The 26,005-nt window shown below is 34.4% G+C and overlaps 1 protein-coding gene across 1 annotated transcript in view; it reads right to left on the reverse strand.

Annotated features, from left to right (window-relative positions):
- Nucleotides 1-26,005, reverse strand: part of LOC121415859 (solute carrier family 12 member 3-like) — a 54,449-nt gene that overhangs the window by 24,117 nt on the left and 4,327 nt on the right. The window contains exons 2-6 of the mRNA XM_041609233.1: nucleotides 25,577-25,965; nucleotides 20,747-20,836; nucleotides 20,235-20,310; nucleotides 16,095-16,190; nucleotides 11,820-11,959 (exon numbers count right to left, since the gene is read on the reverse strand). Coding sequence (XP_041465167.1) covers nucleotides 11,820-11,959; nucleotides 16,095-16,190; nucleotides 20,235-20,310; nucleotides 20,747-20,836; nucleotides 25,577-25,945 — 771 coding nt within the window. The 5' untranslated portion in view covers nucleotides 25,946-25,965. The remainder of the gene's footprint in view (nucleotides 1-11,819; nucleotides 11,960-16,094; nucleotides 16,191-20,234; nucleotides 20,311-20,746; nucleotides 20,837-25,576; nucleotides 25,966-26,005) is intronic.

Below are 26,005 nucleotides of genomic sequence, written 5' to 3' on the forward strand. Positions count from 1 at the left end.
ATCCAAAGTCTTTATTCCAGACCCGGTTGTTTCGAAAATAATAATATGAGCCCAAAGTCTTTATTCCAGACCCGGTTGTTTCAAAAATAATAATATGAGCCAAAAGTCTTTATTCCAGACCCGGTTGTTTCAAAAATTATAATATAAATCCAAAGTCTTTTTCCAGACCCTGTTGTTTCGAAAATAATAATATGAGCCCAAAGTCTTTATTCCAGACCCGGTTGTTTCAAAAATAATAATATGAGCCCAAAGTCTTTATTCCAGACCCGGTTGTTTCAAAAATTATAATATAAATCCAAAGTCTTTTTCCAGACCCTGTTGTTTCAAAAATTATAATATAAATCCAAAGTCTTTATTCCAGACCCGGTTGCTTAGAAAATAATAATATAAGTCCAAAGTCTTTATTCCAGACCCGGTTGTTTAGAAAATAATAATATAAGTCCAAAGTCTTTATTCCAGACCCGGTTGTTTAAAAAATAATAATATAAGTCCAAAGTCTTTATTCCAGACCCGGTTGTTAAAAAAATAATCATATGAGCCAAAAGTCTTTATTCCAGACCCGATTGTTTCAAAAATGATTATATAAGTCCAAAGTCTTTATTCCAGACCCGGTTGTTTAAAAAATAATAATGCAAGTCCAAAGTCTTTTTCCAGACCCTGTTGTTTCAAAAATCATGATATGAATCCACAATCTTTTTTCCAGACCCGGGTGTTTAAAAAAAAATCATAATATAAATCCAAAGTCTTTTTTCCAGACCCGGTTATTTCAAAAATTATAATTTTAGTCCCAAATGAGATACATTAATGATATTCCAGTGGAATAAAAATGAGAATCGAGCTTATTCTTTTCTCCAGACGCTAATGGTAAATTGAAAATCAAGCATAGTCTTTGCTCCAGACCCGGTAACTAAAAGCTGAAACTTTATAGTAATGTGTTTATATGGCACATAAATGCGAAATCTTTTTTCCTGACCCGGTTAATTAAAAAATTATAATATAAGTCCAAAGTCTTTTTTCTAGACCCATTTATTTAAAAAATTATAATAATTAAAAAAAAAAAGACCCACGATCCTATTTACTATTTATGTTGAATAACATGGAAATGTAGCTTAGTCTTTCTGTCAGACCCAGTTATAAAAGTCATTAGAAACACAACAACAACAACAAAACAAAGACCCTGCAACCATTAAAGGTCAAGTCCACCTCAGAAAAAATGTTGATTTGAATCAATAGAGGAAAATCAGACAAGCACAATGCTGAAAATTTCATCAAAATCGGATGTAAAATAAGAAAGTTATGACATTTCAAAGTTTTGTTTATTTTTAACAAAATAGTTATATGAACGAGCCAGCTACATCCAAATGAAAGAGTCGATGATGTCACTCACTCACTCTTTCTTTTGGTTTTCATTGTTTGAATTATACATTATTTCAATTTTTACGAATTTGACAATTAGGACCACCTTGCCTAAAGCACAAAATGTTAAAATAATAAATTTCCACGTGTTGCAGGGAGGAATGAAACTTCATTTCACATGACAATGACGAGAAAATAAAAATATTTCATATTTCATTTAAGAAAATACAAAAGAAATAGTGAGTGAGTGATGTCATCAGTTCCTCATTTGCATACCGACCGAGATGTGCATATAACTGTTTTGCGAAATGAAGCGAAACATTAAAATGCCATAACTTTCTTATTTTACATCCGATTTTGATGAAATTTTCAGTGTTATGCTTGTTGATTTTTTTCTTTTTATTCATATCAAGTTTTTGTTGGGGTGGACTTGTCCTTAAAAAAATAATTTCTTGTATATTCCTTCCTTTTTTCTTTGAAAAAACCTAAATAACAAAACATTGAAATACATATGAAAAAAACTAGGAAATAAGATATCAGTAAACAATAGGGGATTACTTCCCGAAAACGATAAAGTTGTTGATTGACGATCTATGATATATTATATAAAAGAAAAACATTCTAACAAGAGGGGATAACCATTGCATTCCATGTTTTTATTTGGCAATAAGTCATGATTGACTATTTTTGCCACCCACTGTATGAGAAGTAGGGTAACAATTTTATTTAGTATTATTTGTATTACTTCTTTTTGTCTCACCTGCATAGCAGAGTGAGACTATAGGCGCTGCTTTTCCGACGGCGACGGCGGCGTCAACATCAAATCTTAACCTAAGGTTAAGTTTTAGAAATGACATCATAACTTAAAAAGTATATAGACCTAGTTCATGAAACTTTGCCATAATTTTAATAAAGTATTACTTAACATCCTATTAGAGTTTCATGTCACATGACCAAGGTCAAAGGTCATTTAGGGTCAATAAACTTAGACCATGTTGGGGGAATCAACATCAAAATCTTAACCTGAGGTTAAGATTTTGAAATATCATCATAACTTAAGAAATATATAGACCTAGTTCATTAAACTTGGACATAAGGTTAATCATGTATTACCAAACATCCTGCATGAGTTTTACGTGACATGACCAAGGTCAAAGGTCATTTAGAGTCAATGAACTTTGGCCGATTTGGGGGTATCTGATGAATTACAATCAAAACTTAAAAAGGTTTTGGATCTGATTCATGAAACTTGGACATAATAGTAATCAAGTATCACTGAACATCCTGGGCAAGTTTCAGGTCACATGGTCAAGGTCAAAGGTCATTTAGGGTCAATGAACTTTGGCCGAATTGTTTTTTTTGTTGAATTACCATCATAACTTTGAAAGTATGTTGGTCTAGTTCATAAAACTTGGACATAAGAGTAATCAAGTATCACTGAACATCCTGTGGCATTTCAGGTCACATGACCAAGGTCAAAGGTCAATGAACTTTGGCCATAATGGGGGTATCTGTTGAATTACCATCATAACTTTGCAAGTTTATTGATCTGACTTTTGAAACTTGGACATAAGAGTAATAAAGTATCACTGAATATCCTGTGCAAGTTTCAGGTCACATGATCAAGGTCAAAGGTCATGTGAGGTCAATGAATTTTGGCCACATTGGGGGTATTTGTTGAATTACCATCCTATCTCTGTAAGTGTATTGGTCTAGTTCATAAAACGTGGAAATAAGAGTAACCAAGTATCACTTAACATCTTGTGCGAGTTATAGTAGTTTTCAAAGTCAGCACTGCTGCTATGTTGAATCGCGTGATGCAGGTGAGACGGTCAGAGGCATTCCACTTGTTTATTATTATTATTTCTTGTATATTCATTCCTTTTTTATGAAAAAAAAACACAAAACCTTTAAATACATATAAAACAAAAAACTGAGGAATAAGATATCAGCACACAATATGGGGATTACTTCCCGTAAACGATAAGGTTGTTGATCGACGATCTATGAGATATTATATAAAAGAAAATCATTCTAGCAAGAGGGGATAAAGTTTTAACAAGTTCTTCGGTACTTTAAATTTTCAGTGTACCAAGCACCATTTGTAATATATTCAGCATTTTTTTTTATTAGTTACAATTCCAATAATCTCAGTGGCCTAAGATATATTTTATGTGGTTATATTGACCCGTTCAGTAAAGAGAGAGAGAGAGAGAGAGAATTTATGTGATCAAGAAGTGATAAGATAGGAAAACAAGTGGAATGCCTCTGGCCGTCTCACCTGCATCACGCGGTTCAATATAGCAGCAGTGCTGACTTTGAATACTACTCTAACTCGCACACGATGTTCAGTGATACATGGTTACTCTTATGTCCACTTTTTATGAAGTAGACCAATAAACCTACAGAGATATGATGGTTATTCAACAAAAAACCCCAACATGGCCAAAGTTCATTGACCTTACATGACCTTTGACCTTGATCATGTGACCTGAAACTCGAACAGGATGTTCAGTGATATCTGATTACTCTTATGTACAAGTTTCATGAATCAGATCCATAAACTTTTAAAGTTATGATGGTAATTCAACAGATACACCCAATTCTGCCAAAGTTCATTGACCCTAAATGACCTTTGACCTTAATCATGAGACCTGAAACTTGCACAAAATTTTCAGTGATGCTTGATTACTATTATGTCCAAGTTTCATGAATCAGATCCATAAACTTTCAAAGTTAAGATGGGAATTCAACAGATATCCCCAATTCGGCCAAAGTTCATTGACCCTAAATGACCTTTGACCTTGGTCATGTGACGTGAAACTCATGCAGGATGTTCAATGATACTTGATTTACCTCATGTCCAAGTTTCATGAACTAGGTTCATATATTTTCTAAGTTATGATGACATTTCAAAAACTTAACCTCAGGTTAAGATTTCGATGTTGAATCCTCCAACATGGTCTAAGTTCATTGACCCTAAATGACCTTTGACCTTAGTCATGTGACATGAAACTCTAATAGGATGTTCAGTAATACTTGATTAACCTTATGGCCAAGTTTTATTAACTAGGTCCATATACTTTCTAAGTTATGACATCATTTCAAAAACTTAACCTCAGGTTAAGATTTGATGTTGACGCCGCCGCCGTCGCCGTCGGAAAAGCGGCGCCTATAGTCTCACTTTGCTTCGCAGGTGAGACAAAAACTGATTTGAAATGACTGAAAGAGAGACAGGCAAAGAAAGAAGAGCCCCCTCCCACACCCGTACCAGAGTTACGGAGTTAGGCTGTCCCCTCGGTGGATTCAGGTCCATCAACATCTTGAGGTTTAATCTTTCCAGGGGGCAAACGTGTGTGGGTGTGTGTGTGTGTTTGAGTTTTGTCAGACGTGTCTCAATCAGATATGATTATTTACGTCTGGGACCGACCTTTAACGTCACCATCCGAAAGACGTGACAAGGGCTCGAACCTCGAACCTCTGCATCAATTTGTAACTTCCCCACATAGCTTTGATTACAGGCGCACGCCACAACGCCCAGTCTTTAAATATGGTGTAGTCTTTGCTGTAGACCCATGCAGTTATTTCAAAATAGGAAATTATTAGAAACGATAAAAACAGACAAACAATATTAACAAAGACGCCACAATATCATTGATGTAGAATAACGTTTTTGTTGTTGTTATTTTGGGTTTTTAAGGCGCGTACCATTCAGATCTGAATATTTACACCTTTTATTAATTTGACGTTTTTGTGGTATTCAATTCAATTCAATTTTATTCATTTCACTTCCATCAAACAAAAACAAGTTGTATACCAACTTACGGTATGCCTTATCAAAGGGCTTTATAGTTTGAGAGATGCTGGTGTCTAAGTTTTTAGATTAATCTTTTGCTTAATTTGTATTTTAAGAGAACTGGATGTGGGGTAAAGACAACTCTCTAAACCCAAGCATTTTAACTGGGTTTAATTTTAAAGATTGGTCTTAGCTTTGATTTTTTCAATATTTGTTTATCTTATAAATAGCTGGGTCTAGACGAAGGTCTAAGCATAATAATAATGTTATTCAACAGGAATAAGAATATGACAAAGTCTTATGTTTTTAAGATTGTTTGAATTAATTTGTAAATGACTGGGTCTGGAATAGAGACAACGCTCTAAACATGTGCTTTTGTACTTGGTCTTAATTTGGAGGATTGTTGGTTCTTAGATTCGTTGTTGGGGGTTGGGTTTTATTGTTTTTTATTCTTGAAATAATTGTGTCTGGAGGAAAGTCTACAATCGATCTCCATGTTATTCCACAGTAGTTAGATTATTGGGTATTTGTTTTAGACAATTTTATTTTTAAATAATAACCAAGTCTGGAAAATGGACGTTTTCTTTGCAAATGCATAACTACAATGTTTTGTAGGGGTCTTAGTATTATTATACAAAAGAATCTGGGTGTGGGGTACAGACATATTTTTTACTGGGTATAAATTTTAAAAATTGGTTTTAGATTTGATTTTGTTTTTTAATTAATTTCTTAGATAACCTGGTCTGGAGGAAAGAGTACGTTTTACAACTCATGTTATTCCAAGAGAATATGATAGGGTCTTATGTAAGAAGATTTTTTTTTCGTAATTTTTGTAATGATTAGGTCTGGAATAAAGACAACATTCTAAACCTCTTTTTAAGAACATGTTCTTAGGTTCAAGGATTGCTTGGTATTAGATTTGGAGTTATTTATATTTTTTACTCTTAGCCTTATTTTGAAAAACAAATGACTGGGTCTGGCTGAAAGACTACGCTATATATCCATGTTATCCAGCATTAATAAGATTATGGGGTCTTTATACGGTTTTTGTTGTTGTTGTATTGTTATTTACAATTTTTGAATAACAAGGTTTGGAGAAAAGGCTAAGCTCGATTTTCCTTTTTTCCACTGGAATATCATTACGGTATCTTAGTTTGGACTTATATTATAATTTTTGAAATAACTGGGTCTGGAAAAAAGACTTTGGACTTACATTATAATTTTTGAAACTACTGCGTCTGGAAAAAGACTGGACTTTTGTGCTATATGAAGGCATTACTATATAGGGTTTTAGTTTTTAGTTTTAAATAACCGGGTCTGGAGAAAAGACTATGCTTGATTCTCAATTTACTCATAGCGCGTATATTCACAATACGTTCAGTATAATTTAAAACAACAACAAAGACTTTGATTCCACCAGTTTTAATTAACTGGGTCTGGAGAGAAGACTAGGCTCGATTCTCATGTTTATTCCACCGGAACATCATTATCGTATCTTAGTTTGGACATATATCATAATATTTGAAACAATCGGGTCTGGAATAAAGACTTTGGACTTATATCATTATTTTTTAAACAACCAGGTCTGGAATAAAGACTTTGGATTTATATTATAATTTTTGAAACAACAGGGTCTGGAAAAAGACTTTGGATTTATATTATAATTTTTGAAACAACCGGGTCTGGTGAAAAGACTTTGGACTTATAATATCATTTTTGAAACAATCTGGTCTGGAATAAAGACTTTAGGCTCATATGATTATTTTTTAAACAACCGGGTCTGGAATAAAGACTTTGTACTTATATTATAATTTTTTAAACAACCGGGTCTGGAATAAAGACTTTGGACTTATATTATCATTTTTGAAACAATCGGGTCTGGAATAAAGACTTTGGATTTATGTTATAATTTTTGAAACAACAGGGTCTGGAAAAAGACTTTGGATTTATATTATAATTTTTGAAACAACCGGGTCTGGTGAAAAGACTTTGGGCTCATATTATTATTTTTGAAACAACCGGGTCTGGAATAAAGACTTTGGACTTATATTATTTTTTAAACAACCGGGTCTGGAATAAAGACTTTGGATTTATATTATAATTTTTGAAACAACCGGGTCTGGAATAAAGACTTTAGGCTCATATGATTATTTTTTAAACAACCGGGTCTGGAAAAAGACTTTGGATTTATATTATAATTTTTGAAACAACCGGGTCTGGTGAAAAGACTTTGTACTTATATTATCATTTTTGAAACAATCGGGTCTGGAATAAAGACTTTAGGCTTATATGATTATATTTTAAACAACCGGGTCTGGAATAAAGACTTTGTACTTATATTATAATATTTGAAACAACCGGGTCTGGAATAAAGACTTTGGGCTCATATTATTATTTTTGAAACCGGGTCTGGAATAAAGACTTTGGATTTATATTATAATTTTTGAAACAACCGGGTCTGGAGAAAAGACTTTGGACTTATATTATCTTTTTGTAAACAATCGGGTCTGGAATAAAGACTTTGGATTTATATTATAATTTTTGAAACAACCGGGTCTGGAATAAAGACTTTGGATTTATATTATAATTAGTTAATTAACCGGGTCAGGAAAAGAGACTTTGCACTTTAGTGCTATATGAACGCATTACTATACGATTTTAGTTCAGAACGGATTTGCCAAAAATCCCTTCAAATTTATTACATTTGTGGGTAAAGTCATTATTACATTTGTGGGCGATCAAAAATTATTACATTTGTGGGTAAAGTGCATTATTACATTTGTGGGTGAAATTATTACATTTGTGGGTAAAGTGTTATTACATTTGTGGGCGTTATTACATTTGTGGGTAAAGTGTTATTACATTTGTGGGCGTTATTACATTTGTGGGCGTTATTACATTTGTGGGTGCAACAGGGGGCTATTTGATTCAGAAAGCAGTGTGGGTTAAAAATAGACTTGTGTGAAGTGAAGTTAATTTTGAATATTCAGATGCAAAGCGAATTTAGTGTTTGAAACATATCATGTACATATGAAGGAACTGCATTCTCCATATTTGAATATGAAATATGGCTGATGAAGAGATAGCGATCTCATCTTTAACCCTTAAAGACAGGGGAGGGGGATGATTTAGCCCCCGCTCGACATTTTTTTACCACATCGCTCACTGACTTTTTACTTTCAAGTCGCGCACAAGTTAACTTTTGAAACCAAAATTGAGACCCCTCAGTACGCGGTTCCGAAATTATGCAACATTTCATAAGTGCATGCAGACCCAAAATTGCTAAAAAATGTGAATTTGTGTACAAATCCAATGCAAATATTGTTTGTACATAGCCAAAATTCATAAATGTACAGTACATGTACTGTATCATTATTTGTCCTTTGACTGATTAAAATTTCTGTTGAAAAAACAATAAAAAACAGCAAGTAAGAACTAAGAAATTTAGAAAACAATAAAATACGTAAGAAAATAAATGTGATTTTAAAAACTTTTTCTTAAAAGTACTTTTGATCAGATTCCTATTTAGAGTCTGTTCAACAGAAAATTAGCATTTTAGGGAATTATTAAGTTAATTAGAGCAATTTAATTTTACGCATAAATAATTAGCAATGAGATTTTTCACAGAATTTGACTGTATAGATTTGTAGATTATGCCATGAGTAATTTTCAATTTTTCGCACGATCGACGGCCAAGATCATAAGGGGGGCTGAATCAGCCCCCCCCCCCCGTCTTCTTTGGCATCAAAATAGCCCAGTCTAGGGTTATCAATGTAAAGTAAAAAATTATTACAGCCTACAAAATAAATGACCATATTCAAAATAGGGAAATCATTTTACTGATTTGACAACTTTGAAAATTCAAGCCTGGATGTTTTCAATTCGAACTGTGCATAATCCTTCCAAAACAAAAATAGAAAATCACTTTTTGGAATGGGTGCTTTGTAAAAATTAGTTGATTTTCAGTATACTTCAACTCCTTCATGTATGTTCTTTTGTTTCAAAATATAATACACATATTAAGTTGTACTATATGATAATTCATTATAACTATAAATATTTCATATTCTATATAATGATACTGCACATGTACAGTGCATAATTGCTTTAACAACCTGTGTACCTGCCATGTTCCTCATTTCAATTTCATTTTCAGTTTTACTTGCATTATCCTTCTCTTCTTCTCCCTTCCTTTACCTCCCTTTTCTCCTTATATTATAATTGTATAATTACTACTGTTTTTTACCTTTAAAAACTTTATTATCACTATTATTGTTGTTAACATTGTAATTATTGCTTAAATTACCTTCAATTTTTGTAGTTGCTTTATTTACTTACTATGATATTTTGAAGATTACCTGTTTTAAGCTTGTCTTTCATCTATCTCAATTATTGTATATAATTTTGTTAATCAGGTATAGGAAACTACCACTGTAAGTTTTAATATGGACTTGTCTGTTGTACAAGCTTTGCTTTTCTTGGCAAGTCCCTCCATTCTGTTCCATACACTTTTCATAGCCAAAATAATTGCAGCTCACTTTAGTTCCTGTTTAATTTGTCTTCAATATTTTTATGTAATATCATTGTCTTATTTTGAATATGTACTGTTAATAATTCAATTGTATTTTTTCATACGGAAATGAATAAATCTAAATCTTTAATGCCAGTCAGTAACATAGTATTAACATTCTTGTATGTTCCGTGCATCATGACTTTCTCAAAAGTTCATTATTTACAAAAGTTCGCAGGGGATCATAATCATATCATAGGAGCTCAGGAATTACGCAAAGCTCTCACATGATTTTCTTTGACTGATGATCAGAGTATGATCAAATAAAACCAGGCTTTACCCGGTTCCAAAGACAAGTCTGGAAATCTGGGTGTAATCTGAACCTCAAATCTTATTTTCTTCAGATGACAGTGCAATTCTTCATTTTATTGTCACAATGTTTCATTTGTCAGCCTTTCGTTTGAACTCTGAAATTCGATCAGCAAGGAATTAAGATCTGTCACATAGACCCCTAGCATCCATCAATGTCTGGAGCTCATCGCACTTCCTGTCTTTAATTTGCTAGCTTGCTGCAGTGAGAAGCGGGATAGCAAGAAATCTTCCAGAACCTAACTATTAAAGCACCGACCAAATTTTCCACAAAAAAAAGAGGAAGGGATCGTTCATACACCATGCAAATTAGCAGTGATTAGTTTATATTAACATGTTTCCTGTGCAATAGTCAAGTGAGTCTACAAGTACCACGCAAAATGGAGTGTTATGATATTGTACATGTACTTGTATGTGGAAATGTTGCACCTGTAGTACTGTATTCTCTAGCCAACACATCAAAAAGCATACATGTACACATTCAATCCAAATTTGGGTCAGAAGCTACATTATTTGTTCAAAACGTAAAGGCCTTAAACATCATTTAAAAAAAATCTCCAAAACCCCTGAAATCAGCATGTTGGTTATACATTCATTTTATTTAATTTTTTTATACCAGTAAATTTCAAAATAAACAATTTCTTATAAAGATTCCTCTTTGTTTGATATATACTAACCCATACAAGTTGAACTTGCCTTTGATTAAAAAAAAGAAGCTTGTGTATTGAGGGTAATTTGCTTTCCTTCAGTGTCAATAAGAATATTTTGAAAGCACTGCCGTACAGATGGGGGGGGGGGGGGGGGGCTCTTGCCCCCAAAAAAAGAGAAAATGAAAGAAAAGAAAAGGAAGAGGGAAGGGTGAAATATGATGTCACCTTCTGAATAGGCTCAATCTATCACAAAATTGGATTTTTGTAAATTACAAATTTTGAAATATTTGCTCCCTCTCATTTTTAAAAATTACGTTTTACATATGCCTTATCTAACTCCCTCAAAATTTTTGACTCATCACGCCAATGTTTAAAAGGGTGCAACTAACCTCTGCGGCTCTATGAGAGAGAGAGAGGTGTTGTTAAATAATGAGGCATTCACCATAGCCTTGGTGAATAATTTCAAACCCTGATTAAAATGAAAAACTGTCTCAATGAATATATTTCAATGAAGTGTCCCTTTAAAGAACCAATTGATGATTGGTTGACGTGACAAAGCGCATCATTCTTCACAAGAGTTTCATCTCTGTTCCTGCCTCGCACACCTTCTGACTACCTCTCCTTGGGTTTCCTCACCCCCTACCAACTGGACCACAAACCTCATATGAGGGATATTATTCATGTGTATCACATGCTAAACCACTTCACATAGATTAAGGGATATGTAAGGTGTTTAAAGGGATATCCAAATCTGTAAATAATTTTTGAAATCATGGTATTTATGTACCGGTATATGGAAAGATACATGTATTAGTACCAGGTACTTGTAGGTTTTCATGCTTTGGATTCTTATTCAAATTCCCAAAAAGCTGGTATACAATGCACCCATACAATGTTTATTGTAATGTGTCTTCAATGAAAAAAAATTTCCATAATAAACAAATTGAATGTGCTATTCTATTTACAGATCAATTTTGAAAAAAAAAATCCTAATTACAATCAATAGTTCTTTAATTTTTTTTCAATTCTAAGGGAGGACAATTTTTCCGATGACTTTTCGGTAATTATTTTCGGTAACTGCCTTTTGCCATAAATGGAACACTGTTGAAAGTGAGAGGTGATGGAACACAAAACTAACCTTTAGTAGAAGGGCAACTGTCTCAGAGAAACCAACTACATACATAGCAACGGCGATGGTGTTAGCAACGGAAAAGATTAGACCAATAGAACCTCCAAACTCAGGACCCAAGCTACGGGATATCATGTAGTAGGCTCCACCTAGTAACAAAACATAATAATACTAAATTCATCTACATGTAGTTTGCAAGGCAAACCTGCTCACTCATATAGTGTACAAATCTTATATTGGCCACGTGTGTGACAGAAATTATGACAAGTCACAAATCTTGACTTTAATCTACATGTATTAGAAATTTTAGAGATTTAAAACTAATTATGATTTTGAAATTCACAGGAATTTCCAAATGAAACTACATGTAAACTTTTAACATCATGCTTCTGTGTGAAGTCACTTGAATGACCCACTTCTTTTGACCTCTGACCTTGAACCTGCATATTGGAGACAACAACAAATATTTACAAATGACAGAAAGTCAATGCTAAACCTTTGTGAATTATCAAATCTCTTAAAAAGAAATTATTCATAACTACAGTTTAAGGTACATGTGTAAATAAAAGTCAAGATTTGTCATCACTTTGGTCACAGATGTGACCAAGAATGGCCCACTACACTGAATAAATACAGGAAGAGACAATGAATACATGAAGGGTATTCATGTACAGGTTTGCAAGAAAATTTATCCAGGTTGAAAATAATGTGATTTGAACAGATAAAGAAAAATCAGGTAACAAACACAACACTGAAACTTTTATCAAAATTGGACAAAGAATACATGTAATGACAGCATGACATTTTAAAATCTGCATCATTTTGACGAAACAGTTCTATGCATGTCTTCACAAATTATGCGATCAGCAAGATGATGAAGCCATATTCCCACTAATTCTTTTTTATACATGTATTAAGATATAAAATTAAAATGTTGTCCTCCTAGAATTGTGAGGTCATTCTTTATAACAGAAGAAAAAAGGAAATGTAGGGACTTGACATCGGCCGATGTATTGAATACATGTATTAAAAAAAAAAAAAAAAGGCTGGTATAAAACCGTTTCACAAAATATTGCTAATCTTTAAATTCTTTAAATTCAATAAATTTGTTATTTGTATTTAAATTTTGATAACATTTTCAGAATTTTGCTCAGTTTGTATCTATTCATTTTTAAGAAATTATTTCAGCCCCGAATACCCCTTTAAGAAGAAACTGCATTCATGTGCATGTTCATGTACATGTAGGTGGCTAATCTTTAAATGTGGTTTAAAATAAAGGAAGCAAAAGAAAGAAACAGAAAGGTGGATAATGATAGATTAGCAGAAAAATAGAGAGTTCTAACTATTCCTGTCTTCCTGCCATTCTGTTTTTCTGCCTTTCTTACAACTTCTAAGACAGAAAGCCAGAAAAACAGAATGGCAGGAAGACATGAATGCAGGACAGAAAAACAGAAAGACAGAAAGGCAGAGAAAGAGAGAGACTGCAATAATGTCAAAGATGGATTGAGCAGGCTGTACAGTACAGTACGGTACCGTACAGTTTTGTCTTATTTGAAGTGCAGGACTTTCTTTTCTCTGTTCATCTATTAAAAATGCATGCACTTCTTAAGTGATCTATAAATAAGTCAACAGAATGAACTAAAATCCTAAAGAGAGAGGCCATTCACATGCTTCATGACCTTCACATTTTGCTTCAGACACTGCAGACACCTTCAAAAATCGTTTAGACATGTACCTGATGTGCCTAATGCCTTGATTCTTTGGAACATTACATTATGCACTTTTTAATATCAAGAACAGGTTGTGAGCGAGTACTATAACCTCATTAGTCTCATGATTTAAAGGGGAAGTTCACCCTGAAGAAAACTTTGTTGTGAAAATAGCAGAAAAAATAGTAAAAAATATTGGTGACGGTTTGAGGAAAATCCGTTAAAGAGTAAGAAAGTTATTAGAGTTCAAAATTTTGGATTTGTGACGTCATAAACGAGCAGCTGCCCCATGTGTTATGTAATATAAAATGTATGAATTTCAAATTTTGTATGGTTCATGATGACTTAATTTTGTTTTCTTTTCATGATCGGGTATGAAATGATTTGTCTATTGATATACAAAAGTTACAGTAAAAACCATTTTCAATTTTCTGAGAAAATGACATTTCATTGATTTTTTACCATTCGCTATGTAGGAATGCTGCTCGCATATGACGTCACAAATCAAATAATTGAAATTCTAATAACTTTTTAATTATTTGATGATTTCTTCTCAAACCTTCGGCAATATTTTTTATTATTTTTTCTGCTATTTTTACAATAAACTTTTTGTCAGGGTGAACTTCCCCTTTAAATGCCAGGGGTAGTATTTAGCTCTAATGATGGCTAGACAAGCTGATTCTCATCATATTTCATCCACAACATCCACATATCATATGATTATTAATTGAAGAAGGTTACCAAAAGAAGTGTGTGCATATAATTGTAAAATATAAAAGTTTACAGATTGACTTCTATTACGGTTTAAAACAAATGAAAGAATAGGCTTTTACAATGTAATCCATGTCTGCAGGAAATCTCATCTATCAAAGTTACATTTGTTCAAAAAGATTTTAGTCCTAAACAGATTTTAAAAAATATCAAGAATGACAGATGCACAATTATTCACATATAAGTATGGAGATTTAATTATTGTATTAAACCAAAAATTGGCATAACTCTTTGACAACTGATGTCATGTAAATTAGATGAATTATAAAAAAAGATTATTTACATGTATTGCTGTTTTTGTACAGCACTTCCCCTAATATCACATTAATACTGGGTAGTGATATTTTTCAATTAAAATATATAATTGTCTCAATTAAATGAGAATTCATCTCTCATTTCTCATCCATTATCTAATAAACAGTACTACACCAAGCATTATAAATCAATTTGATACTTCTCCTAAAACAATGACATATTGCTCGAAAGCCAAACAGGTATAATTTCAATCTTGCAAAAAAATACAGTACACAGTTCAAACTATAGTGACAGAATATCTGCGTACAGCTACTGTACATGTTTGTGCATGTAAGTTCAGGAATATAAATCAGCAAATTTAATAAAATGATGATTATTACATTAAAACTAGAAACCAACAAACATAGAGCGACAACACTATTCTGCCAGATTTAAGTATCAATTTTCCTGGTGAAACAAATTTTTTTACTAATCATACAAAGCTTTGCTCTCCTGGAAATACGGATGAATTGGATCATGGATTGGAAAATTGATCGCGTCAGTTTGGTGAATGGGAAAATTAGCCACGGGCAAAACCTTGATTCTCGGCGAATCTGTGCCATTGTGATTGGTAGTTGCTATGGAAACTTCAAAATGTAATAGAAACATGCTTTGTCAGCAGAAATCAGAGAGGAAAACATCCTCAATGATATCTACAGATCTAGTGAAGACTGTCCTACATGTACATGTATATTTGGCCTTGAATACATGTATGTACTTTAAAAGAAAACCGTCTTTAAGTTTAAAGTACCAACTCTTTGAAAAGATCATTGATAAACCTTTTCAATCCATCCCCCCAAAAGAACTTCATTTTTCTGCTTCTGTTCTGTTGAATACACATGTATACATTGTAGCTTCTCATCCAAGCAGATGAATATGAAGACAACCTGTCTGTAACATTAAAAAGCCTGTCAATTTAATAACACACCACTTCTTAGGTTCACTGAGTAACAGGTTTTTCTTTACACTGTGTAGCATTGCTGGAATATTGATTTATTCATTAATACTAAAACTCTTTATATAGAGAGAGTAGTCAGATCAGCATAAAACAATCAAACATACAATTTATGCGATCTCTTAACAGATCTAAAAAAAAATCATATGAACATGATAAAAAGGCATAACGATTATAAATAATCATAAGAAATTTATTTTATAAATGTAAATCAAAAAAACACAAAAATTACATATAATTGGGAAAAAATGACAAATAATTTTGCATCAGCCACATTGTACATACCTGTATTATGATTTATACCATATAATATGTTATACCAAGCATGAAAAATACTAGGGTAAAATGGAGTGGAAAAAATAACTAAACTTGGCTCTGACCCAGCTGAAAATGGGTTTCTAATATTGGGGTAATATGTTAATCAATGATGATTTTAAATGGATTCACAACTACATGTATAGTATGCCAAAACACAAGTGGGTGCCAAAATCAATTGAAAAACCCAAATTGATGTTTAGTGGACAAGATAGAGAATGGTAAACAATCACACTTTACCTCCTTTGACTTCTCCATTGGTGCAGATAGCTGACATGGAGAGGGTAGTGAGAGTGGTAACAACTGCAGACATCAAGATAATTACACTTGCATACACTGAAAAAGAAATACAAATGGAAGATAATATTGATGATGAAAAATAATATCACCGTTCATGATTTGAATTCAATTCATCTATCATAATATCAAGTTTTTGTTATCAAGATTAAAGTAAATCCTAAACCATTTCTATGAATATTATTGTACTTCCAATATTGTGAAATAGCCCTTGTGCTCTAATAGTGAATGAAATGCAGTTCTTTGTAACTTCATGAAGTAATAGTATGATCACTTGATCAGAGCTCCCTTATTATGCTACTCATCAATCCATTCTAGTGCTCCAATTTCAGACAGCAAAGCTCAGTGCACAGTGACGGCACACAACAAGACTTTAATGATGTTTCATTCTGCAGCCAGTTCAGACGACTTTATTCTATTTTTAAATCCTATCTGTAACACACATACAAGTACATTCATAATAGTAATAACAATAATAAACACAGCATTTATAATGTGCCATCTACATGTATCTACATAAACTATTCCGAGGCGCAGAGGAATGGGGGGGGGGGGGACATAAAAAATGTTTGCTTGAGTGGGTGTATGGTCAGATCAAATTACGTTTAAAAATATGTTCAAAAAAAGAAATTTAAAATATAAAAGTAAGATATGAAAAATATATGTACATGTATCTGTATTCCCCTTTTATGTACATCCTGAACAATGCAGAAAACTATTACACTACAGCCAAATGTAAAAGTTTCTGTACATGTATATCAAATTCCTTCTAGAGATCCAATTTGCCACTATCACTTGACTGGCTGTAATTGAAATTGAGTGCTAGTAACACCCCCCCCCCACAAAAAAAAAGCAATTGTGCATTAAAAAAGCTAATGGATTCTAATATAAGATAATTGTTTTTCTAATTAGAGAAACATACACAGTACATGTACTCCATTCATTGTACAAACTAAGATGTGCCTACATGTATTAAACGAACATGAAAAATAATTTTGAATAGAAGATACTACATTTTATAGTAAGAATTGAGCACAAGGGTTTGTTTTATTAAAGAACATTTCATAAAAAAGAGATATGTACGTGTATTATACATGTAACATGGAAATATAGTGCACAATGCAAGAAATACATGTACAGTGTAAAGCTCTTTTCCCTATCAATTGATGATTTGATTTGTATTTCATAGAAATGATGTTAACATGGTCCCACTCAATTTGATACTACAAGGTCAGAATTATTGAAAAGTCTTGCTTTTTAGACAAGATGTGGTGTTTTATTTTCAGTGTCATTTGAAATAAGGAACCTTTTATATATGCATACATCCTACTAATACCCCTTCATAAACCCAATTATGTGGCTAATAGCAGCATAATTTGGTCGTAAAATCAGAGGAGGACCAGAGTTATCCGCATTATTTTGATGCTGCAATTATCCACATAATAGCAGCATCGGGACCAGATTTTGACTTTATGAACGCATTTCCAAACAATGCGGATAATTGTCATGGTGCGGTCACAAGGTCACCCTTTCCAACACCACCGCATCGGAGGGGGCGTGTCCAGTCGTCATGACGATTATCCGCCTTTTTCAGGACGGGTGCTCGTAAAAATAGTACGGATTATTTTCGGAGTTTATGAATGCAATTTTTATTGAATTATCCACATTACTCTTAGGCGGCTAATTGGAGGATGGGTTAATGAAAAGGGTACATGTATCAGTCGAAGGTAGAGGGCATTAAGGCGTATTTAGAACATTGAAAGAAGACCAAAAAAAATTGCCTTAAATGCAGATGTAGAAAGATATCTTTAATAAAGTTTCACGTCTTGGCTTCAGTAAGGTAACAAAATAATGATAATTGATTGCCAATAAATTTTTTATTGTTCACTCGAATTCTTGACGGTTCTCTGTCTTCTTCAGGAGTTTATTATATAAGCTCATATAAAATGGATTGAATTATTAAAGATCAATAGAAAAGTGCAATCAAGCTTAAAATTTAAAAAATCACTTTCATGCACAAATTTTTGTACAACTCACAAATAGGCAGTGAGCTTTAGTATCGGGTATAGGAAAAATGTGCATGCAGGCATGCATACACTTTGAATGCCAGAAAGTATGATGAGCTTGGGTCACTGTGACTGATCACATGTCTTCCTCCAATAATGAACTAACTAAATCTTCTTCGAGAAGTACACCTGTACCCACTCATCATCTCCTAACCCAAGACACACAGCTATACAAGCTGGAAATGCCAAAGGTGTATTTAACCATGCACAGTCCACTTGCATGTATGGAGATTAAAGGAACCCAAAACCCAGGATGAGAAGCAACTGGAAAGAGTAAAATAAGAGGAACTGTTCAATTTAAAACAGGTTTCATTGAAATCGATTGTGAAATAAGCAAGTTATGGACATTTAAAAAGTCTTGTACTTTCTATGGGGATCCTCAAATTGGCAAACATGCTGCAATATGGCTGATTTTGTGGACAACTCCCATTTGTTTTGTACACAATTTTTCAGATTTTCCCTAGTACATCTGTATCTTTGAAATTGCATGATGTCTCATTCTAAGCACAATATATGTCATGGGTAAATATAATTCACACCACATATGTCAAGGTCAGGAATAGATGAAGTGAAATATGTAAAATAAAAGGGAAAATCTGACAATTTGTTTACTATAAAGCAAATGCAGGTTTATCCACAAAATAAGCCAATTTGAAGCATGTTTGCCAATTTGAGGATTCCTATAGAAAGTACAACAAGACTTTAAACATCCATAACTTGCTAATTTCACAACCGAATTTGATGAAACTTGTAAATTGTTCCTCTTGTTTACTCTTTCCAATAATATTGCTTCTCTTCTTGGGTTTTGTTTCCAATAACACTGAGAAATCAGACACTACTTGATCTCTGTTGCCCATTCTGATTCTTCCCTTTAAAAAGCGAATATTGTGCAAAGACAAGCAATATAGAAAAGTGATATATCAAAATATAAAGAGAAGTTGAAACACCCGACCTGGGCAGGTGCTATTCATTTGTAATGCACAGCACAGCCGACTCACTCTATTTTATCATCTATTTTATACACTGATTAAAATGATTCCAAGGAGGTACTGTACCATGAACATGAGCTGTTCAAAAGCGTTTGTACCCCCCCCCCATCCCACGATTTTTCATTAAAAAAAAACTCATTATCATACATACAGTACTTTATTTTATACATGAAGATTGTTTATAATATGTAAGATTTCATGAAATATGATTTTTATTGTTCTTGGTGCTTTATGACAGGGTATGATTTATACCCTTTTCATAAACCTATCCTCCAATTAGCCGCCTAAGAGTAATGCGGATAATTCAATAAAAATTGCGTTCATAAACTCCGAAAATAAGCCGCATTATTTTTACGAGCGCCCGTCCTGAAAAAGGCGGATAATCGCCATGACAACTGGACAAGCCCCCTCCGATGCGGTTGTGTTGGAAAAGGGTGACCTTGTGACCGCACCATGGCAATTATCCGCATTATTTGGAAATGCGTTCATAAACTCAAAATCTTGTCCCGATGCTGCTATTATGCGGATAATAGCAGCATCAGAGTAATGCGGATAACTCTTGTCCTCCTCCAATTTACGACCAAATTATGCTGCTATTAGCCGCCTAATTCATTTTAATGGGGTTTATGAAAGGGGTATTAATGGCTGTTATTATGAAGTGAGAGAGTGTTGGAGGGAAAGGGGAACTGGAGGTGGAGAGAGGAGAGGGTAAGGGAGAAGGGATGGGAAGGGAAGGGGAGGGAGGGGAGAGGGGAGGGAAAGGAAGAGGGAAGGGAGAAGGGGAGAAAAGGGAGGGAAGGAGGGGGGGGGGGGGGAGGTGTGGAGAAGGAGGGGAAAAGTCAGATTTGTCAAAATAGCCCATTTCCTGTTTTAATGCAATATGTCACTATTCTACAAGCATGTACATGTACAGGAACAGTGATTGCGATGGATTTGTGCTGATTTTATTAATGAGGCTTTACTCGACCTCCTACATCAGTACATGGCACAAAACCTCTGACACGTAAAAATGCACATGAGTTACTTACATATTCCAGCCTGTCCCACAATCCATGTGAGACGCAGGAAGAGCATCACACCCCAGATATTCAAAACACATCTTATCTAGGTGATCAAATCAAGAAAATAGAGAAAAAAAATTAACTCAGGCAACTCTGCATGCCTCAGTCGAATACATGTATCTTGGAACCACACAAATAGAAATCCGTTCGGCCTAAATACAACTTTGTAAAAGGTAAATAACACAGGTCTCGCATAATCTGGTCTAAGAAAATTGCATTGAATATACAGTGTACATGTAGGCATTTTTTCAACTTACAGGTACATTGTAGGTTTAAAAAAAAATATACATGTACAAAATGACTTTCTTTATTAAAATCAACAAAAGACCAAAACGAAATACATGTACAATGAATGACAACACCCACAAGCAAATGCTGGAGTTACATGTACATTGTAAACCTCTCCTTTTCCAATTCATGGAGAATTTGAATAATTCTCTCTTAATAATGAATTAATGATTTTTTTTTCATTTTCTTACCAATACTCCCTTGATCCAACCAAACTTTGCAGCGGATGAAGTCTGTGGTTGTCGCTCAGCATCAGCGGGGGCCTCTTGAGGTGTTGGGGTCTGAAATTAGCATCAAAGTGGGAGAGAGAATTGGGAAAAAATATGAATAACATGGAAAATGCACTAAACATGTACATGAAATACAGTGAAGTGTGCTTTATATACAATGTAAATCTACATGTCCACACATGAAGCAAGAATCATCAGGATTTGGGCCATGTTGTATGAAAGTTATCTTTATGGTATTGTAGCAGGGGCCGTGGGGAGGGGGGGGGGCTGACCATGCAAGAAATCATAATCATATATGGTCATTTTTACGTATGGTTTTTGGAAAAAGTGGGGGGGGGGCTGAAGCCACCCAGTCCCCCCCCCCCTTGCTTCCGCGTTCCCTCTGCAGTACTTAACAGTGCTCAAGTTACCATTGGATGGTGAAATAATAATAATTTTCAAGAATAGGGGTCTAGAACCCAGTATGATCCGGGGTAGGGGCTATTGAACTACATGTACATTGAATGGGGGTGATTTATGGATCTTTGGGGCACCAGTCAGGCTCTTTCATGCAGACAAAATAGAGGAAGATTCAAATTTCCTGAAGTTGAGTAACATGAAATTTCACTGCACAATCATTTTATTAATATTTCGACCAGGGGCAGATCCAGGGGGGGGGGGCATTTTCCCCCAAGGAAAAATTTGACAAGAAAAAAAATAATAAAAAATGTCTGAACTTTCAAAAGGGGGGGGGCACACTTCTGTTTCAACTGCAAATTTACATTACAAATTTTTATTGTGCCTCTAAAAGGGGGCACGGGCGGCCCGTGCCCCCCCCCCTGGATCCGCTAGTGATTCTCACATGTTACATTGTACACTGTAGTGACTGTACATGTACTGTTCTACACTTTCTGAACATTTGCTTCCCCAAGTCCGTACACAGGATATCTGAGCAGACTATTGATTTCACACTTCATCCTGCAGAGTTAAACAGGTTGCCCTTCAACTTGATAAAACCCTTGAACATGTAATTGCTACCAATCCAATATCTACAGTTACATTTATATGTGCACAGACGTTGGGATGGATACTTGTACAGTACACGTTATGTGCCCAGGCCACACTGCTTTGCTTCTTTCAGGTCACATGTTGGTTTCAAAGTACCTCATGCCATAGCCTTATCGCTGGATGTGTCACATCTAATATTAACCCAGGTCGAACCTTGTGGGTACATGTGTATTAGAGCATTCGTTTGCAGAGATTTGACTAGCAAGGTTTGCCAAGCAGAAAATTGACCAGAGAAGCCTGAAATTTCATGTATGATTCAACTTTTTCACAAGCTGACTGCACTATACTCGCATCATACATGTAGGCAGAATATGGCTAAACTTTATCTTGTGATATCCTTTGAATAATAATCTGATCAGAGGAGCATGTACATGTACGTTTCCCCACCAAATGAAACACAAGAAAAATAAATTCAGATGTAAAACTTTTCCAAAAGATCTGAAAAAAGGCGAACATACTGTTCAACTGTATTTTCTTAAATAAAAGTAAGTACTTCGCAAAGGTAGCATTTTCAAGCTCTAGACAGTGTGTTTCTGGGCAAAGACAAAAGACAATCAATCCATGGAAAAAACTTCCTGTATATACAGTGTACTATAAAAAAAGAAAATTCTTCTGTCAAAGTCTTTTACATTTTCTAGGAATAAATCCTGAATTTTCTATACATGTGTATGTTACATATTTTTATTTTGATTTGTTATAGGCCTTAGATGTGGGGCCTAACTTGTGCTACATACCAAGTAGACAGTATGTATACCAAGTGGAATGCTGCCTGTATTAAAACAGCCAAAATATATTTTTTTTTAAAATGTCCGCTCTTGCTTGGAATCCCCCATCTACATACATGTACTGAAGTTTTATTGCCCCTCATGTTGGATTACAGTTCAGAACAGGTTGTATGGCCAAAGGCAGTTTGAATGAGAATCACATTGAAAAGAATTTAGATCCTGATTTACATTCTGAGCCTAGTATGAAAGGGGCCACAGTCTGGTGTAGGGAATTATTCAAACAAGCCACTATTACAAACCCTAAATACATGTAGCACATTTATTGTACAGCACACACAATTAGGAAGGTCTGTTAATATCATAATCATCAGAGTCAATAAAAATAAACATCTCTCCTATAAATAGTGTCTACTCTGTCTGCATGACTGGGTCAGGGTCAGAAATCCATTTAACAAGGTCCATCCAATGTACATGTACATGTAGGCCTATGTCTATTTCATGGAAACCAAAGAATTTGTGTCTTTCCATGGCTGTACTTGGGGCACAAATAGTAATGGCAACAATAACTTTAAAACAACTCACTTTAATTGTCTAAGTACTGTATGTTTTACATTATGCTTTGTCCTCTTTTAAATCATTCTTTTCAATGAAGTTATTGAGCAAAGCAGTGCATCCACTGTTAACATGTATGTACATGGGCACAGTGCCAAGTACCATCAGGATATACATGTAAATTTACATGTACATACATTGATGTACATTTGGTCCTCAAAGTCAAATTATGGCAATTAACTTGACACAAAATGCACGTTAATATTTAACCCTTTCATAAACCCATCTTCCAATTAGCAGCCTAAGAGTTATGCGATAATTCAATAAAAATTGCGTTCACAAACTCCGAAAATAATCCGCACTATTTCTACGAGCGCCCGTCCTAAAAAAGGCGGATAATCGTCATGGCAACCGCACACACCCCCTCCAATGCGGTTGCGTTGGAAAAGGGTGACCTTGTGACCGCAGCATGGCAATTATCCGCATTACTTTCGAAATGCGCTCATAAAGTAAAAATCTGGTCCCGATGCTGCTATTATGCGGATAATTGCAGCATCAACATAATGCGGATAACTCTGGTCTTCCCCCGATTTTACGACCAAATTATGCTGCTATTAGCCGCATAATTGGGTTTATGAAAGGGGTATAAGTTGTTACGTATGTACATGTAGACAGTACATGTAGGTCACATACATGTAGAAGAATAAAAAACGAATCTTGCCATTCAGACGTGAAGTTTGAATTAATCTGTTAGAACTTTTTACAACTTTAAAACACAATTTTATCTCTAAATGCATGTACAAGTACATGTATAGTATCGGTATATATTATCAGTATGATATTTTAAAGTGTATTTTGTATGCTTATTACAGCCACCTGATTATGAATACCTTATACTTATGCATTCATGTACTGTCTACAATAAAATGTGCATAAAAAGTGTAAAATGAAATGTATGTTTTGCTTTGGTATTAAGCATTTTCCAATAGTACAATGTACATAATCCTTAATTCCTTGATATTCGATATAAATTTCCTTTCCTCACACTACACTCTCTTTCTAATTCATCCTAATCTACAAGTATGGTTATAAATCCCTGATATGATATTACCTTTGATACAATTATTCATTTTCAATCCCCAGCAGTACCCATTCCTATCCCTTCTCCAACTCACAATTTGTTTCTGGAGTGATACAAGGTGTTCTAGAATTTCATGCCCCACAGACAAGCATGATATTTCCTTTCATACACCAATAGAATGCTGATTCCATCATTCCAAAACACCTCTCACACTCAACAGAAATACAGCAACCGGAGAAATAAACATCCAAAAGAAATTGTGCCATGTGCATTTCCATGCATTTTTATAGTGGCAAAACGAATACCATTTCTACATTTATTTCACCCAACCAAACACTTGTTCAGTCCTCTCAACTGATCTGAGCCAACAGACAAGTAAGATTCAAAACAAAAGGGTTAAGGTGAATATTGAGGGTTACAAATATGTAAGTTCATTGCCAATGTAATTTACATTATGTACATTTAGTATGTTTTTATAATATATAAATATATATATATATATATATATTTTTTTTTTTGGGGGGGGCAAATTTCAAACATACATGTACATGTACATAAATGTACATGTACCGTACATGTACAAGACTGCAACATAATTTGCTCAACTTATTACAAATATTAAGGTCATTGTAAAGATGAGCTGAATGCTGCATCCTCGGCAAAAAAAACAAAACAAGTGCAGACACCATAGAAGAGTGTTAATTTCGATTAATAATTAGGATGTGTTATGTAGCTATTTAAATGTAAAGTGTAGTTTGCGGTATAGGCCCTACAGAATAATTCCAATTCAATCTCAATACTGCCAGCATTGCCTGTGAAAAATGCTGACATAATGTGCTTCATTTTCAATAGTTATTCTCATGACATTACATCATGCAGACCCCAAATGCATTTTTTTGGATGTAGAACCGTGAATTTTGGATGAGCACTTCATTTTTCACAGAACTCCAGTGCATTAAACTAGAGATGCCATCTGATGTAAATACTTTCAAACAGAAGGCCATGCCAAGGATTTTTAAGCACTTTGGTTCTTGGGCTCACTTCAGATGTGCTTGTAATGATACGTGTATGTAATAAAAAGCAGATAGTAGCCTCCTGTCTGCATGATCCAAAGAAACTTCCATGATTTCATAATGCCTACCCATTTTATTAAACAAATAATGCACAGGTTGCCATGTACATGTGGTGTTGCAGTTGCTGGCATCTTGGTTATTCACAGTGCACTGTAAAAATACTCAGAGTAACGTCCTTGTGATCATAAAAAACGATACCCTTGAACTCACAGGATAGCCAGTATATAAAACACTCACTCCCTGCACATATCTATTATTTTCATCTATGAAATATCTTCTGAACCATTTGGTTCAATGGTCACAGTATACTGACCTTAATGGGTTCGTGGAGATCATTCAACGTTGGCCTTTGTTTGGCACTTGCAGATGTGGAGAAAAGGTTCCTATAGTAGTCCAGAGATGGCATCACTTCAATGGTGTTTTGACCAAAGGTCTGCATGGCCATGGAATGGTCAAAGTCTTCATTGCCAAGTGGACTGGAATGTCCACCGGAACTTGGCTCACTGTGAACAGGAGAGGTCTTGTCCTTATTCTCTTTGGGAGAAGCCTCTGGCTTCTCACTGACGATGTTGACCTGGAAGCGCCCAGGTCGTGGAGATGTCTTTGGAGCCATTTCCTGCTTGTTGCTGTCCTCTTTCTTGTTGAGGTCATCCATCTCCATCCCAACTTCTCCACTCATCATGGATGGTGGGGGAATGGTATCTACATGTAAAAGGCAAAGTAGAGAGATAAATATTGTTAA

The sequence above is a fragment of the Lytechinus variegatus genome, chromosome 5 (genome assembly GCF_018143015.1).
Source record: "Lytechinus variegatus isolate NC3 chromosome 5, Lvar_3.0, whole genome shotgun sequence".
Lineage (NCBI taxonomy): Eukaryota > Metazoa > Echinodermata > Echinoidea > Temnopleuroida > Toxopneustidae > Lytechinus > Lytechinus variegatus.